The sequence below is a fragment of the Polyodon spathula genome, chromosome 11 (genome assembly GCF_017654505.1).
Source record: "Polyodon spathula isolate WHYD16114869_AA chromosome 11, ASM1765450v1, whole genome shotgun sequence".
Taxonomy (NCBI): domain Eukaryota; kingdom Metazoa; phylum Chordata; class Actinopteri; order Acipenseriformes; family Polyodontidae; genus Polyodon; species Polyodon spathula.
The window spans coordinates 44,874,250-44,891,604 of NC_054544.1; the positions used below are offsets into that span (position 1 = coordinate 44,874,250).

At 36.3% G+C, this 17,355-nt stretch overlaps 1 protein-coding gene across 3 annotated transcripts; it reads right to left on the reverse strand.

The window, feature by feature from the left end:
- Positions 1-679: 679 nt before the first annotated feature.
- On the reverse strand, positions 680-15,453 carry LOC121322708 (claudin-18-like). 3 transcript variants are annotated; one of them, XM_041262920.1, is made up of 5 exons: positions 15,069-15,453; positions 5,059-5,223; positions 4,321-4,423; positions 3,497-3,607; positions 680-2,127 (listed from the first exon to the last, which is right to left on the reverse strand). In XM_041262920.1, exons 1-5 carry the CDS (start codon positions 15,286-15,288, stop codon positions 1,971-1,973), a joined length of 756 nt encoding a protein of 251 aa, XP_041118854.1. In that variant the 5' UTR covers positions 15,289-15,453; the 3' UTR covers positions 680-1,970. The 3 variants fall into 3 exon arrangements, with proteins under 3 accessions (XP_041118854.1, XP_041118853.1, XP_041118851.1); XM_041262919.1 differs by lacking the exon at positions 15,069-15,453 and adding an exon at positions 9,961-10,195; XM_041262917.1 differs by lacking the exon at positions 15,069-15,453 and adding an exon at positions 6,467-6,864.
- Between the last annotated feature and the right edge of the window lie 1,902 nt (positions 15,454-17,355).

The window sequence follows — 17,355 nt, forward strand, 5'->3', positions numbered from 1 at the left end:
AGATCTTTAAACACAAATAAAGCAAAAAACAAAACTCACAAAAATAAAGGTTTCCAGGCTGGGCAATGCCTTCACTGGATTTATCAAAATTCAAAAATCACAAAACAACCACAGACACCAACCTGCTTCCTCAGCTCCCTCCTCCTCTAATGGGAAGCAGAGGCCTCCTTTTATGTCAGGTGGCTGGGCGCTGATTGATCGTTAATTAAACTAATCAACTAATCAACCCCAGCCACCTGAACACAATAAACCCAGGCAGGTAGGGGAATTTAACCCCATCCCTGCCAATTTCTAAAGTTCAGAGCTGTGCTCTGCCACACACTGTTTTTTGAAAATATATCTTCCTAACTTTCTTTCTTTCTTTTTTTAGTGATGCTTAGTTAAAGTTTCACAAGACAAGTAGCTTATTAAATTAAAAAAAAACAAAAACAAAAAAAAAACATTTGAAATATGCTGTTATGTAAAGTAGTTATTTCAAAGTCCAGTGTACTGGCCCATTTTTAATACAGGTCAACACAGATGCCCTACTAGCCAGACAAACCCAAACAGTCTTACCTTATTGTTTTTCAGGGTCTTGTTGAAAGTGTTGTAGATGGCAATGTTTGCACTGTGATAAAGATATTATTGCATTTATGTAGAAAAAGGAAACAAGAATATACAAAACGTAGAAAAGTTATTATTTTAAACTATGAAAACTTTAATGATTTTTGTTTCTGAAGTCACACAAATACGAAATACAAAAGACAGACAGATGATTACAGCCATAATGTAGCACTAATTAATTACATACTTGTTAGCGCTTTTGGTTTGACTTGCACTCTTTGCATCTTAGTACAGTCTAACAGTCAAGATATATAACATGGTACACATTATACTTCTCACATATACTAATCAGCCATTCCATACTAATAACTAAGACCATTTAGAGCAGCTTAGACCCTAGTTTACCTAAACTACATTTCTAGAAGCTTTTCAGCATAAAACAAACTGGAGTTTCTAGTAATCTGATTATGTGTTGAATGCATAAAACAATCACAACTTTGCTGTTAACTAAAAACATAAAGAAAAAATTCTAGTCTGTAAAAAAAAGAATAGAATGGTTGTATTCATGAATATCAAACTGTTTAATCAAAACAGACTTTTCATGCAACTCATGGGTCCTGGTATTTCACAGGCCATGCACAAGCCTGGGGTGTTATTTGGGGTGAAGGAGGAAAATATGAAAAATTTATAAAAAGCACAGTATGGGTCAAAAAACACAGAACCCAAATACATATATACAAACACGAGAATTATGTGGGTGTATTTAAGTATGTTTAAGTATGTTTAAGAAATAGGAATTAGTAAAGAATAATACGCAAGCGCAGCAGTGTAAATCAGAACTGGGGATAGGGAATATGTTCACATGTTTCACTTTCCTTTAAGATTAAATAGATTAGTTTAGTCAGCTGGTATTTTATCATTTAAAGCTGCATTAAAAACAATAAGTAGACAGCTTCAGCTAATGCTTTTAACAGTGTTATGATGTAATTTTTAAGTTATAGATTAAAAAAATTAAAAAATTAAAGGGACCTGCTAATTATATGCACTGAGACTCGTGCTTTCAATACATAAAGTGGTACTATACTATTTGCTAGTTCTTCTCAAAGGTAATTTATTACACCCTAAAGGGGAGTAGAACATTAGAGCTAGTGGGGCAATCCTTAATCAAAGCACAATGTTTGCGAACAGGCTCACAAATATTAAAGGATTACCAATGTCCTGAAAATTCACTTTAATATGCATTTTACTATAATTTATTACATTTATGACCAGGATGTAATCATATGATTTTGGTCAAATTCCTAATCTGTTATAACCTGGCTAAACTGCTTGTCAGTGAAAGCTGCATAGACCCATCTATGATCCCCTGTTCTAAGCCAGCCTGCACTTTGTATTTCAGCGATATCCTCCCTAGTTGCAGGCCATTGTTACACGTAGTCAAATTTGGAAGGCTGTGTTTGCCTGCCATCGTCGCTGCGAGTTGTGCTTTTCTTGTAGTCATCGTCATACCCCCGTCTGGACCGCTCATCTCCGGACTTGTAGATGGTGTTGGGTTTCGATGCTTTGTAAGCTACTGAGTTGTAGCTAAAAACACAGACAAAACATTTTAAAATCAGGCTACATGACACACAGTTCATCAACTCATCCACTAGATAAATGGCTCCAGGTGTAGCTACACACAATCTGAACGCTTATATATATATATATTATATATATATATATATATATATATATATATATATATATATATATATATATATATATATATATTGACCATAGTATTTTTGCAATTTTCCCATGTTTTTCCCATAAATATACTATACTAATATTCCAATGATTTGCCATAGTTTACCATGTGTTGCCATGTTTTTTTATATGCTTTACCATACCTCTTGGTGCTTTACAATGCTTGCCTATGCTTTACCATACTTTCAAGGTTGATCAAATTTTAAGAAATCCCTTTATCTTTGTTATGATGTAAACAATAAGAAACTAAGGAGTGTATATTCTTTACTCCAGTTTTAAATCAATTCCTTTTTTTAAAACAAGAGCAGAATACAATGTTCTAATTCAAAATAAACAATTGCGGTGCTTAAGAGAACTTGAATGACATAGCACGCTAACCCTAACCCTAACCCAAACTCTAACCAAAGGGTTGATCCAGAAAATCTATGGGCAGGTGGTTGCTGCTATCCAGAGTGATTCCCCAGTGCAGTAGGATACTCCCATACAATCCAGCTGGGTATGAGGTTTGTCAACTCAACCCCTTCATTATTGGGTTCTACATTTTAAAAGAATTTCCACTTTTGAAAAAAACAGAAAAATGACTGGAGTTCATCCTGAATATATATGAACTGATCACTCTGTCCTCAGGAGGCTCCTGGAGCATTTTCCCTTAAACAAAATAATTGTACAATAAGTTCTCAGAATGTATTCTGAATAAATATTTCCTATAGCTCAATCATCTGAATGGTTTATATAACTATCTGTTTCCCTTTCTCTGAATTTAATGCGACAAGGGATTAAAATTAAAGAGTAAAATAATCCTTTTACCACTTCAAAAACATTAACAAAAAATACCACACTCCCAACCCAGACCCCATTCTACAAATTACCCTAACAAATCCATGACTTTTGCATAGTAGCACTGAATACCATTTTGTTTGTTGCTGGAATTTGTCAGTAAAATATAGTGCTTGTATAATTTAATGTCAATATGGCCTAACCACGAATGAACCCAATTGGTGATTTATCGTATTGTGAAATATCAAGAAAGAATTGTATACAGGCTAAATATGTGTTTTTTATTGCACCTTTTTCAACTATTTATTGCTCTACTTTGTCTCATAATTTCTATGTAACTTCAGTGGTAACCCTCAAGAGAGGTTTGGAATACTACTTTGAGGGCTGTTATTCATGAAAATAAGTTACAGTGGTTGCCTTAGAAACTTACTGAGTCTTCTCAGGTGCCATTCCTTTGCAGGCCACACACATCATGATCCCACCCATTACCAGCACTGCTCCTCCCACCCAGCCCACGAAGAGGGCGGGGCCAAAGGTGTACCTGAAACATATAGAAAGTGTCTTTCAGCAAAGCGAGAATACACGCTACCAAATAAGTTCTAACAAGTCCTCAACTCCTATAACAGGTTATTTTGTTGAAACTGTGGCAACCAAGGTGATCTCAATATTATCACTGGCCGCCCTTTCTTTGTGTTGATTTATTTATTTTTTTACTTTATTCTTTCACTGCCTTAGGTGTCATCATTTTACTGTGTCTTCTAACGTACTACTGATGCCCCATCATACAAAATAGTGTTAAACATAAAGGTTGTAATGGTGTGCAACCTACAAGGTGTGCTCTATAAATACACCCCATACTTAAGACAATACCTGAAACAGTAACGCTGTAAATGTATAAAACACACATTATATACATACGTAAGCCATTGGGCTTTGACACAGCTGATTCTGAAACTGATAACAAACGCTGTCATAAATTCTCCAGTTGTGACAGATTTCTCATTTCCTGTCCATATTTCCTGTATATAATCAATATAATGTTTTCTCTTAGATTATATTAACCATTCGATATGGTGAGTTGTAAAACATTTTAACAAAGAAATTGATAGAACGATGTAAGTGTCATTTTTATGGTGATCTTTTTTTGGTGGCAGTGGAAAGAGTCATTTGGTCTATGCAATTTGTTTTGTGTTGTGTTTGATATTGCTGTGTATAGCGGCCCTGAAATTTGTGTTATGTTACACTTCCACTTACCGTGGCTGGAGAGACCCTTCCATGGTGGCAGTTGTGGTCGTGAACATGAAGCTGGTCACAATGAGGTTTGCGAAGACGGACACGCCAGCAATGCCACATACACCTGTGTTTAAAAAGAAGTGATAGGTGGTACATCTGCTATTATGGATGGAATAATGTCAAAAGGAGTTCCATAACATTTTTAAAAAAAGAGCTGAGCGGGTTGTATTTCTAACATTAATCAAGGTATCTGTGCACCCCAGGAGGGTATTTTGTATTTGTGTTTTTAGAGTGTTCAAACTTTCTCTTAAATTAAACAGTTAGCTGACGCTACAGCATTATAATAGTGATCCAGTAAGTGTGGGTTCTTCACTTTATCACCCACAGAAACGTTGTTGTACATGGGCTTTGCAGAAGCTTAATGAAAAAGAATTGTGTGTTGTTGTTTGACTATACAAATTCTGGGTTCTTGATGGTATGGAGGTGAGACAAACATGATTTATAGAGTTTAGTCTCTCATCTTGACATGTGCAATGTACATTCTGTATGTTTCAGATTCAGATTCTGAATTCATACACAGCCTTAATATGCGTGCATGATGAGCTTCATATTGTTGCAAAGCAGTTTTGTAATTATGCACGTATCAAACATCATTGAAATGTTTAAAAGTAATACATTAGTGTCGCCTAAAGAAATTCACTTTTTTAAAGCAAGAATTATTGTATACAGTGGGATAACTCGGCAGCAGATAACCCTTACCTCCCACAATGAACATGATCCCTGATGTCAGGGTCATGTTAGCCTTCATTGTGTCCTCCATGTTGCCCATTCGGATACACTTGAGTGCAAATATGGAGATCAACGCTCCAATAACCCCCAGCACAATCCCCACGATCATCAGGGCTCTCACTGCCTGGAAGCTGCCTAAAAAGAGATCCACCCCACAAACTTTAGTATCTTTCATTTACCATCTGGGGCAGTCACTTTTCAACACCAAGAAGTATCCAGCAGTGGTTTTCAAACTGGATCCCTCCTAGTAACTTTAGCGTGTTTTCTATGTAAGGCTATTTGAACATTTAATAATTTCAGCATAATGCAATTCTTTATTGCAAATGTTACAAGGTGTTTATAGTGTTCAGCAGCATTTGTTATAGCTGTTATAGTAATTAAGCATTGTACAGCAAGTGCTGCTATTTCTCTAGAAATTTGCGGTAAAAGGTCAAGTATTGTTAATGTTGTTTTTTTTTGTAACAGGGTTTACAGACTGCACAATAATGTAATTCTCTGTAACAACCTACTTATTCAGAAAGCAGGTGTTGTTGATTTACATCCTTCTATGGTAATTTCAGCTGCAGAGTCTAATGCTACCTCCACACTTAAAGGGTATATAAGGACCTTTTTATTTTATTGTGTTACATGTTCCCATGTGTTGCTACAACTGTTTACAACGAGGTGCGTGCATGGCTACATTTTGACCACTTTAACTTTTAAATTACATTCCTTGCCTCAGGATGGCTTCACATGTACAAGCATGGACCTCTCAGAACTACATTTCCCATCACCCTCCTGCTCACATATGTAACTGAGATTGATTTACCAGTGAGCAGGAGGATGATTAGAAATGTAGTTCTGAGAGGTTCATGCAAGTACAATTGAAGCCATCTTGGAGAAAGGGAATGCAATTTAAAAATTAACAAAATGGTCAAAATGTTAAAAAAATAAATAAAAAGAATACACACACCTTACTTAAACAGTTGTAGCAACACATGGGAATGTGTAACACATTAAAATAAAAAGGTCCTTATGGGCCCTTTAAAACAACACTCAGTAATCCAAACATATATGTCATGCTACTACTTGCTGCAGTAGAGGGTCACACAAGGTCTATTACTTAAGTCCAGGAAGAAAAACAGAATTAAACTAAATAAATACATCTCAAATGGTATCATTATACTGATATAATACTGGTTTGACAACTTTCTTAAATGTTGCTTGTAAAATAAAATTGGAAAACAATACAGAACAATACACTTTTAAAAGAAGCTTTATCACTGTAAACTAAATACAATAACATTTTATGCTATAAGCTACCAATGTACTGCAGCAGCAAGTTCACAAATGATATACAGTATAACGGTTGACAAATTGCCCTGTAGTGTTAACGTACCCGGTAGTCCCAGAACGGTGAAATATGGACGGCATTCAACAAGACCAGAAGTCTCACCCACACAACTGTACCAAAGTCCTTCATAGTTGTAAATTGAAGTTACAAGTTTATAATACCGGTCTTCAATTTTCCATTCGTCCATTGCTGTTGCTGCAATGACCCCGGCTAGCCCTAGTACTGACAGAATGAACCCGATTATCTGGAACATAGTGGCCGCCATTTCCTGCTCTCGCGTCTGTTCACTAGACTCTGCTGAAATACCCCAGTGTCTAGTATTAGCAGAGATCTCCAAACCTTTTAGTTCCTTATCAGCATACTCAAAAGAGCCCGAAACTTATATGAAGCCTGTGTTTGCTCAAAATTTAACAACATCAGGAGTGGCGTTTCAACCACTAGTTTTTCGTTTGGTAATTTTATTTATTTCCTGTTCGCAAGACAATGTGGGATGGGAGTCTAGTTTTCTTGGCAGTTGGAACATAATGAGTTTGTATTGTTACAGTATTTCTAAATGCATGGTACCGGGTTTGTTACATTCATTGATGTTTTCCATTACCTACAAGGTCTTTCAACACAATTCATGAAGCATACAGCAGCATCTTTACAACTGATATACATATACATGCATGTAAAAAAATTGCAGAAATAACAGAGGGTCTCCAGAAATACATTTCATATGTTATGTGCAATTTCTATTACACGCTGTGGGAAAAATGTTACATTTTGATTAAAAATCCATGAAAAATCCTTATGAAGAACAAAAAAGAGGGGTACACGTGGTAAGGTTTTATATATGAAACAAAAATATATCTTGAGCATTTTCTTATTGCTATAGTTAATTTGTTTCTTAGTTTTGATAGGTGAAAAACTTTGTAAGACTTTGTAAAACTCTGTAAGACTTTGTAAAACTTAGACTTTGTAAGATGTGTAGTCCTACAGCATGTGTTGTAAAAACAGTAATGGAGCCCCCTAAATAGCAGAAGCTCTGAGATTTTGACAAAGGGGAAGGTCTAGCTTTATATTCCTGATTCATAAACATTTTACATTATTAAAATCCAAGACTTTCAAGCAATTTCTCACTTGAACATTTCCAAGATCTTCTTCAAGGTCAAGGTTAGCTAGTAGTTTAAACATGGCTAAAGATCACCATGAAGCATTATAATTAGCTTAGTGAATATTCTGTGTAAGCAACTACCATCTGTAGTTGACAATATTGGCTTCAGTTAGAAATACTACAATGACAAAACCTTCAACTAGAAGTCTTTCTCAACCTGGAAACAGACAATTACTCACCTGTAGTAAACCGGTATGATTTTGATATCAGTGGTACACAAAATCAGGTTTAGACTTTGCATAGACATTGAATGCATTGAGAAAGATTTCTAGTCTAACATTTTTTTAATTGATTTATTAAGTTTCTTTTAGTATTTATAAATTTAGCACTATTGAGTGTTTAGTAGTTATATGGATGAGAAGAACAGGAAATCCAATTTGTTTGATTGACTACTGGGGAGTAGATACCATCCCTAATTTAAACATAAAATCCTTCTATGTACACTTTGAGAAGTTACTAGGAAGTTGTGCAAAGTTGAGTTGACCAACTTGAAGGGAAGTTCAGTTTGGGAGAAGTTTGTTAACTTTCCCCTAAAAACATACTTCCCTGCAGGAAAGTAAATGATCAAATTGTCCCCTTAGTTACGTGAAGAACATAACTAAGGTGCGTCAAGACAAGTTCTTCACGCACGTTTCTGTTTGCAGCCTGCTGCGTGCTGATTCGGACTTTTCTGATTGGTGGTTTTTAATTTCAAGCCCAAGCCAAAAGTAAGCATTCACTTCCTGTGTTACAGATAAGGTAATAGGTTCCCTAGGTAGAAATTTAAAATTTGGCTCGGTCCAATCAAACTGTGTGAATCATATTCTGCTTTAAAGCACCTGAAACTTAAAAAGTTTCTACTGTTTGTTGAACCAAAGAACTGATAACAACCACTTCACAGTGCTCATATTCTAGTCCCAATGTTAGGCATAGTACACACAAAATCATTACAGTATATTGTAAGTAGTGCAGGGAGCCTGTGCCACAGCTGGGCCCATCACAAAACACTTAGCCTTTTAGAGGTTTTGCATTGTACTCTACTCAAACCAGTGAGTATTTAATAGACTTTATTTTCAACTACTTGATTGTTTGCTAATTTTGTATAAGGAAGATGTGTTTTTCTCCTTTAAAAAATGTGAGTAATTTACTGACAGCAGTAATACACTTTGAGAATAGGCCCCTGTAAATCATAATGGTGCTTGTGAGATTATTTAGGTGCTCAACAGGAGCCCAAGGAGACCATCCTCTGGTCTACTGTTGCTGTCTGATTTCATTCCTCTATTCCAATAGTTTCCAATTCAAGATGGTCCTAAAGATCTATTCAAGTACAGATTTTTCCTAAATGGATCCTAAATTAGTTGATTGGAATGGCTTAGGGTAAATAAATGTAGGACCTGATTGGAATAAAGTCCTGCACTGCAGTGGGCTTTGAGGTCCAGAGTTAGTATCCACTGTTCTATATTACTGAATATCTAAGGCCTGTCTGTAAATTGGTAAAGTGACATTTCTATAATATTTGAAATATAAAATCCAACTAGGGTGTTGTACAGTGCTTCCTGTTTTACCAGTCACTAGATGATGCAAAAATAAATTCACACAATAATAAAGCACAATTTCAGTTTATAGAACTGTTTTTAATGGAGCGTGTCAAAGTTTTGTAGAAATAATTTGTTACTGGTTTGTAGAAGATAGCTTTAAATATCTTGGTAACCCGTGAACACAATATTTCGAAATATATGCAGTTGGTAATTTTGGATAATTTTCCAGATTTCTTAAAAATCTGTGTAACCATGAAATACAGTAGGTGGTACCGTAATTGTACCTCTGCAGAAGCTTGTGAGTTATTAAAATATCATTTTGTAGACTAGATAAAGATATTTATAAAATTGTTCTAGACTATTGCTGGTTCCATTCCATTCCATTGACAGATAATTGCAAAATATAATTTACTTTTTGACAACTACTAGACTGCACAGTGTTATTGCCAATATAAAATGTAGTTGCCATGACATTTACTGTGTATAACATGATATTTCCCTATAGTTGCATCACAGATCCTCAAATCTAACAAACTGACATTAACACTAGCCACCACTACTCATATCATTAAAATATATTGCACGGTTTCCCAATACTATCCCAATAGTGCAGAACTCTCACCAAAAACACTGGCAATAATAGACTTCAAACCCTTTTTTAAAGCAAGTGGAAAAATATATTCTGAGAAAAATAAAACTAACAGCATATTCAGAACAATAACGCTACTATCATTCTAGTTTTACTCCATTGCAAAAATATACATCTGCGCTTGCTTCAAAATAGTGTCCCGAATCTGTTTTTAGAAAAGTAGTGCCAACCAATCATAGGACATCAGTTGTTCCCCAGTCCCAAACAGTGGCCCTACCTGGCAGTCCAAGAATGGTAAAGTAAGGCCGGCACTCTGTAAAGCCAGAGCTCTGTTGGACGCAGGACCGCCAGAGCCCCCTATAGTTGTACACAGACGTTACTGGGTTATCGTACAGGTCCTGGGTGCTCCACTGGTCCATCACTGTGGAAGCGATGACACCAGCAATCCCCAGAAGGCCCATGACGAGCCCCATCACTTGACACATGGTGGCCGCCATTACACAATTGCAGTACTGTATGCAACAAGTGCGCAAAGCTGAACTTTGAGCCAAATGGTATAAAATGGCACTCACTCTCTGTCTTATTTGATCACATCAGTGCCCAAACGGTGCAGTCTTATCGCTAAACACTGGCTCACATGTTTGACTTTCTGTTTGACTCAGATATGTTTGTAATCGGTTCCCTGTACGCCTCTGCACCTGTTTTTAAAATTGTTCTATTTGTTCTTGTCCAGTGAAAGGGAAGGTTGGGGTCCAGTGAAAGGGGAAGGTTGCATTTGAGAATCACAGCGAGCGGTTTAAACTATTAAACTTAAAATTTTCACTTTTTTTTTTGACGGTCTACCTGGTTTGTAATGCCTCTTGACTGGGTATATAGCCTTCATTGACCTTGCTCTAAATGAGACCCACAATTCTTAGGACTGTTTTTTTAAACTGTGTTTATGAACAATCTAGTCTCTTAAACTGTCCTTAAGTTTTTACAAAATATATATATATATATATATATATATATATATATATATATATATATATATATATATATATATATATATATATATATTTGACATTAATGTTATAAGAGTTCTTAAGCGACCTTCAATATGTGTGGCTCTACCAGAATTTGGTTTCAGTTTGTAAAGTCATTTTTCTCCTTTAGAAGTCCTGAATACATTCAAAGCTTTCAGACTCTAGATCAGTTGATGGAGACACTTTATTTACAGATGTTTTTTGAAAAGCTTGTTTTAGGTAAATTAATTAGTTTTACAATATCTTTTCCCTATAGCGTTTTATCTACTAAAGCAGGGGATGGCTCTTTAACCATTTGAGCTCTGAATCAGTTTGAAAAGGGTAAGTGGTCCCTTTGGTAGAAGTCCATTCAAACTGCATCAAAATTGTAACCTTTAAGTGTGGTTCAGGGGGCATGAACTAGGGCTCCTCCCCCCATTTCTACCATGCCAAAATACCTGGCAATCTTGCTATTTAAACCAGGTCACCAAAGTTCCAATTACAGGTCAATGGCCACCGTAAAAATACATTGGTTGCTGAAATTTGCAGCAAGACAATCCCCTCACAATGCTTTAAAGAATTACAAACTAAGACATTTCTCTAGAGGTGAGGTGTTTATACACAAATAGTTCAAAGTCTTTTGTCTCAATGCTATCAACAACAAGGAAAGGGTTAGTTACCAGTAATGAAGTGGCCTCAAAAGCATAGATTAATTTAGTTCAAAGCAGTAACCTGCCCTTTGCTGTAGCAACAACTTAGTTTAAAAAAAGGATCTGCTGCACTTCCAGTTAAAAAGCTATTGTCTGAAAAAAGCTCTATAATGCAAAGCTGTAAGCGTATTGTTCGTTCCCTGTTTGTTCAGGCTCTGATAGCAACACGTATCTGATGTGTATTTGACATTGCTGTATCACGAGGTACCAGTCTCTCTCTGCTTGGTAAACACGGTAGAATCGACAGTGAAACTTGCTCCACATTTTCGGACAGTTTTTTGTAACACCGAGGCAATATTCCCCTCAGCAGGGAGCACAGAGAATTTTAAATGGGCTGTAGTGAATTACAAGGTTATCATTTGCATGGAGGCACTGGTCACATTATACAGAGTTAAGCTTAAGTGCTTTATGATTAAGTAATGTCCCCATTTGTAATAGTACAGTGTACCATCTCTCAAATGTACAGTTGCAGATTCTTTGCTGTTTTCTTAATATTTGCTTGCTGATGAATGATTCTAAAGCTTCAGGCCACAGTTTGAAAGACGCACTGAAAATGCTTATATTAGGAGCAATACAAAAGGAAACGGTCCAAAATAGCAGATCAGATTACATCACTTTGACTGATCTAGCCTATGTTACATATAACTATGCCAGGCAAATAGAACTAAAGCACAACTGAACTGGAAAAGCACCTTAAAGCAGGCTTATAACATACATTTTCACATGCCTTTCTGAAATAGTACTACAGTTACCAAATATGACACTTCTCAGAATTCATGATATTTTACTTTTGGTGGTGAAAAAAGATACTGTTAGAACACGTTTCACTCACACAGCGCACAGAAAGAATTTAAATGGCAATTGAGAGCCAAGCACCTCCATTTATTTTTTCTCAGTAAATAAAGTATGTTTAAAACATTTCTTGGCCCCATCAAGTTCCTTTCTGATAAAATGTGTTTAGCAATAAAACATAAAAGTGTCTATCATGGACAATAATTTGAAAGGCAAATGGTATACAGTATCACTTGTTATTAAATTAAAATACTATTGATTGTTCAAAGGCAGACAATTATGTTTTTATTTGTTATACTGTATTTCTCCAGTATGCAAATACATACAGAATTTGTTGAAATAAATAAAATTAATATTATGTCTAAAGATCTGTTTGCAATAATGTACAAATAACCGCGATACCTGTCCAAAAAATGATGAAACCCCGGGCAGTACTTCACCATACAAAAAATTGGCTGTAAATTATATATATATATATATATATATATATATATATATATATATATATATATATATATATATATAATATAGAGAGAGAGAGAGAGAGAGAGAGAGAGAGAGAGAGAGAGAGAGAGAGAGAGAGAGAGAGAGATTTGAAAATTCTAACAATCATATTTCCACTGCCAACTAGCCTCCTCCAACACTCCCCCCCCCCCCCCCCCAACAAAAACAGTACTATTTTATGAATAATGCTCTTAAACTTGAAGTCAATGTTCGGATAAAAAGAAGCAACAATGTTATGAAACTAAGTTCATGTCTCCAATACATGGATGTTAAATTAAACAACCTTGCTCACAGAAGCATCTTATTTACTTCCAGATATTTGTCCCAAGTCTCCAGGCGTCCCTAAGGTCCCGTTGAATCCATGTTCTTATTTGATTTATTTTGGAGCTGGGTAGAAAGCCCGGTCTGCCTCAAATTACTATCAAGGTCACACCCGCTTTGGACCTCAGCTAACGTTTTATTTTCTTCCGATACTTTTGACCATTCGTTTTTTGTCTATGTGTTTGTGCACGGTATAGGATACAATAAGCCATTTTATTTTGAATAGTCAGACAGTTTTTGATATAATAAATACACAGCTACAATCTTAAATCTAGACACTCATATAATTACTTTCAGTTAATCAGGGCAATCCTCTACAACAGTGATTTTCTTTTTTTTTAATGTATATATTTATTTATTTTTGATGATTCCGAACCAAAGTTTTTAAAATGTAAGACCCGTTCTTAATGTTCTGAGCTTTGTACCAATACAAAGTCATACAAAGTATTAGAAGGTGTTCCTAATTAGCGTTGATGAGATGAACAATCAATAGTTTAGCCTGCCTATTGGAATAAGAGTTTCAGCAAAATATCAGACCATAAGGTTAACAAAAAATTCTATTTTCAATAATAGAAACAGATACCATCCCCAGCATTTTAAAGCTACCCAGAAAAGACTAAGGAGTAGAATAGGAGATAGTCGGTGTGTTAAAGAAGGAAACGACTTTGCACTAAACTCAAAATACTTTGGTTGGCAATACCAAAATCCCTTCAATTGTTTAAATAATGAAACATTATAAGTTTCAATTCAATATGATGATCATATACCTGTAACCGTCAAATAAAGAATGTAAATGCCAACATCCAAACATTCGTCATTAACAGTGGTAAAAATACATAGTCTAATCTGTGTAGTGGCAATTCTTCTCTACCATGATTTACTTGGAAATCATTAGATATTTTTCTATGAATTGTGTTTTAACTTATTAAAAGTCATTTGTATGAATAGAATAAAGCTGTATATTCATGAAACTGTTCTAGACTGTTTTAAAAATAAAACACATCTAGAACATTTTCATAAATGTCTAGCTGTATTTTATTAATAAAAACATCATTTGAAAAAACATCCTTAAATGGCTGTAGGACCTAAAAGGAAATCCATTCTTTTTGTAGTCAGTGATTTCTATAGAAAACCATACAATAGTAATATATTCTTATAACATCTTCAAATCTATGTAGGACAAGGTACAACAGTCAAAATTAATTTCTATGAGGAATGTGACTACACCTCCACCCTTAATAGCAGATACTTATACAATTGTGATAACTGCATATGCCATGTGAGTTGAAAAATGTCTCCTTCACTTTCAAACAAAACATTCCTAAGCTAAGCCATGGCTATCATTAGCTTATGGGGTTGCAGCTGATGGAGTGTTTTAGGACAGGGCGGAAACTTTTTGAAGGAAAAAAGGAAATTTCAATCAAATGTCTGAACGCTCTTCTGCCAGGTTTGGGGTCTGGGGATTCATTGGTTTGTCAGGTGCAAAGCAAGTGAACCCACTTTTCTGTTAGCTATCAGAGCAAACCGAGTATTAAAAGCTAGAGAAAATATTTTTATTTAAAATGGGAATAGTGGCCATATCACTGAGCAGAGAGTTCCATAGGAAAGGTGCAGTGTGTTTGAGTAGAGTGCCCCCTAGGTACTGAGGAGGTCAAAGAACCAACATCTAAAGAACTGGGGTGTCGCATTGGGACAGCAGGAATCAAAAGTTCTACAATTTAGCTTAGAACAAAATAGAGAGGGCTTGGTAAGTGAGAAATGGCAATCAATGAAGCTGGGCCAAGAGTATGATGAGTTTGTATGAAACTTTTATTTGAAACAGTCTTAGGCTTGAAATAATTCACTTGCACCTCTGGCTATAAATTTATATAATCTTAAGAACCTCCAGAAGTAGCCCAAACAGACCTACAGTTTCACTTTCCAGAACTCCACAAACAAAATAATAAAATGTGATATTAAATTGAGGTAGGCAAGCGTTTCAGCTTGTGCATTCACCAGTGTTGGTTGTTAGCCCTCCCACCCCTAAGTCATCAATGTATAACTCTATTTCTTACCTGGAAGGCCCAGAATAGAAAAGTATGGTCTGCATTCGGTAAACCCAGAGCTCCCTGTCTCGCAAGTTCTCCAAAGTCCCTTGGAGTTATAAACGGATGTCACTACATCTCCTTCCAAGTCCTGGGTACTCCACGCATTCATTAGAGTAGCAGCAATAACCCCTGCCAAGCCCAAGACAGACAACAAGTAGCCTGCTACCTGACACAATGTTGTAGCCATATTCTTTACTCAGATGCCGAGTGATTAAGTTGTGTCAGTGTAGTTCTTGAAAGGCAGCAATGAAATTGTACCGGAGTCTACAGCAGTGAAGTTGTGTTAACGTGGTTTTTGTAGTGCCCTCCCACACTGTTGTGTGACTAAGGAAATGCCCCACTGACGCACCATTTGCTTGCTTCTGTTTTTATTAGATAAATCTCTTTTACTCAACCAGGAAATCGGTCCCACCAGGTACCTTTCAGCAGGCGAGATAGTGGTGCACATACACACACAACCAGCAGCTGTGATAACAGCTTGTTCATACTTTACACAGTGACTTCCCTTGAAAAGCATTTCCAGGGTGTTACAGTAGGCAGTAGAGAACAGTATTGAAAGAAAAGATGTATGAGGTATATGAGAGACCAATGTCTGGATCAATTACAGTTTTTCTCGATCGTTTATACACATTTCTTGAAACAATATCTCATATTCTCAAAACTACTAACACATGCTCAAAACAGTTTGTTGACGCTGCAAAACTTCACAAATCCTGTGCAAAATGAAAACCCTCAAAACCCTATTACAGTTTTTTGCAATTGCTTAAACACATTTCCTGAAATGCTATTCACATTTTCAAAACAGTTAACACAAACCCCACAACAGTAACATATTTTGCAAAACTCTATATCATTTAGGATTGCTTTGAGACATAATTCAAATGTCAGGCACATTTTTGCAAAACTCTAAACACAAATCTCAGCACTTGACACAAAAGTCAATCGAGTATGTCTCATTAAACAAAACAAATTAATTTGTTCACAGTTGAAAGCAACCACGCCCAAATCTGTTTATCTTTCTCTCATTGGTAGAAATCCTAATTTCTAAATTGTTCAATCAATTATCACTGCTGAAAAACACTTATAAACGAGACGTGGGAGTTGATAATGAAAAATGAATCAGCAAATTAGACCGGAGTCACAATCTGGAGGTGCCAGAAGAAGAGGGGTCTGTATGCGAGGCGGGAGAGCTGGAAGAAGGGGAAGGGGAAGAAGACGCTGTCCACACATTTCAAATGACATACGGGCTACAATTGTAGACCATGTCATCAATCATGGCCTGTCAATGGCAGAGGCTGGGCAAAGCGTTCAGCCAAATTTCAGCCAATCCTCTGTGGCTTCAATTATCAGTACTTTCACAAACGAGAATAGGTATGTATGAATATAGTATGAGATCATGCAAAAGAGCCACTTGAGCTACAGTTTTACTGTATAGTACAATATATGTTAGAGCAGTTTTGACATTTATGTATTGACTTTATATATCCATGTGTTTTTGTTTACAGGATTGAAAGACTACCCCGCTCTAGTGGCAGAGGACAAGTTTTTACTGATGTACAAGAGACAGCAAATGTTAACCTATAGTGTGGTTCAGGGGGTGGTACTAGGCCCGTGCGTCCTATCATCTTCTTCCACCAATTAAATCTATTCTATTTAAACCTTAGACTACTCCTCCTAGTTGTCATGTTTTTTCATTCTGGTGTAAACCAAAGCGGACTACAAGACACATTATTTTTTGTTAAACTAGCAAAGAACAAAATTGTTTACTTACAGTATCTCTATTCAGATTCAGAGGACTCCTGTAGCAGATCATTCCCCTGCAGCTAAAAATCAGGGTCAAATCACTCCTCCATTACGGTCTCCATTCAGTGGCTCTATCAGCTGCCTCCCAACCAGGATCTTCTCAGTACTTCAGCTTCACAAGGAGTCAATTTTCGTCATTCTAAACGACTCCGGGCTCAGGATGCTCCTCCAGAGTGACTATACTGGAAAGACTGGACTAAATAAACTTATAAAGTCCCTTCTTAAAAACAGAAGCACGATTCCAGCAGGTAGAGATCGAGAATCTCTATTGCAAATCTATCTCTGCAGAACCTGTTTTCCCCCTAAAAAGGCTCCCCATCTATGGTCAGCCATTCAGCAGACCTAACCAGACAGAAGGCAATCTGCGAAGGAACAATTCATCCTGACAGCCAGCACTTCAAAACAGCAGGAACCTGCTTCAGCCAGGTTAATCCAACAAGAGCACTCCTTG

What these genes read in the sequence shown, in the direction of transcription:
- LOC121322708 (XM_041262920.1), bottom strand. Translation starts at nt 15,288, where the DNA reads ATGGCTACAACATTGTGTCAGGTAGCAGGCTACTTGTTGTCTGTCTTG. An exon ending in GATCATGTTCATTGTGGGAG is followed by an intron (nt 4,424 to 5,058) that starts GTAAGGGTTATC and finishes TTTTAAACACAG; the next exon opens with GTGTATGTGGCATTGCTGGC. An exon ending in ATGGCACCTGAGAAGACTCA is followed by an intron (nt 2,128 to 3,496) that starts GTAAGTTTCTAA and finishes CTGTGTTTTTAG; the next exon opens with CTACAACTCAGTAGCTTACA.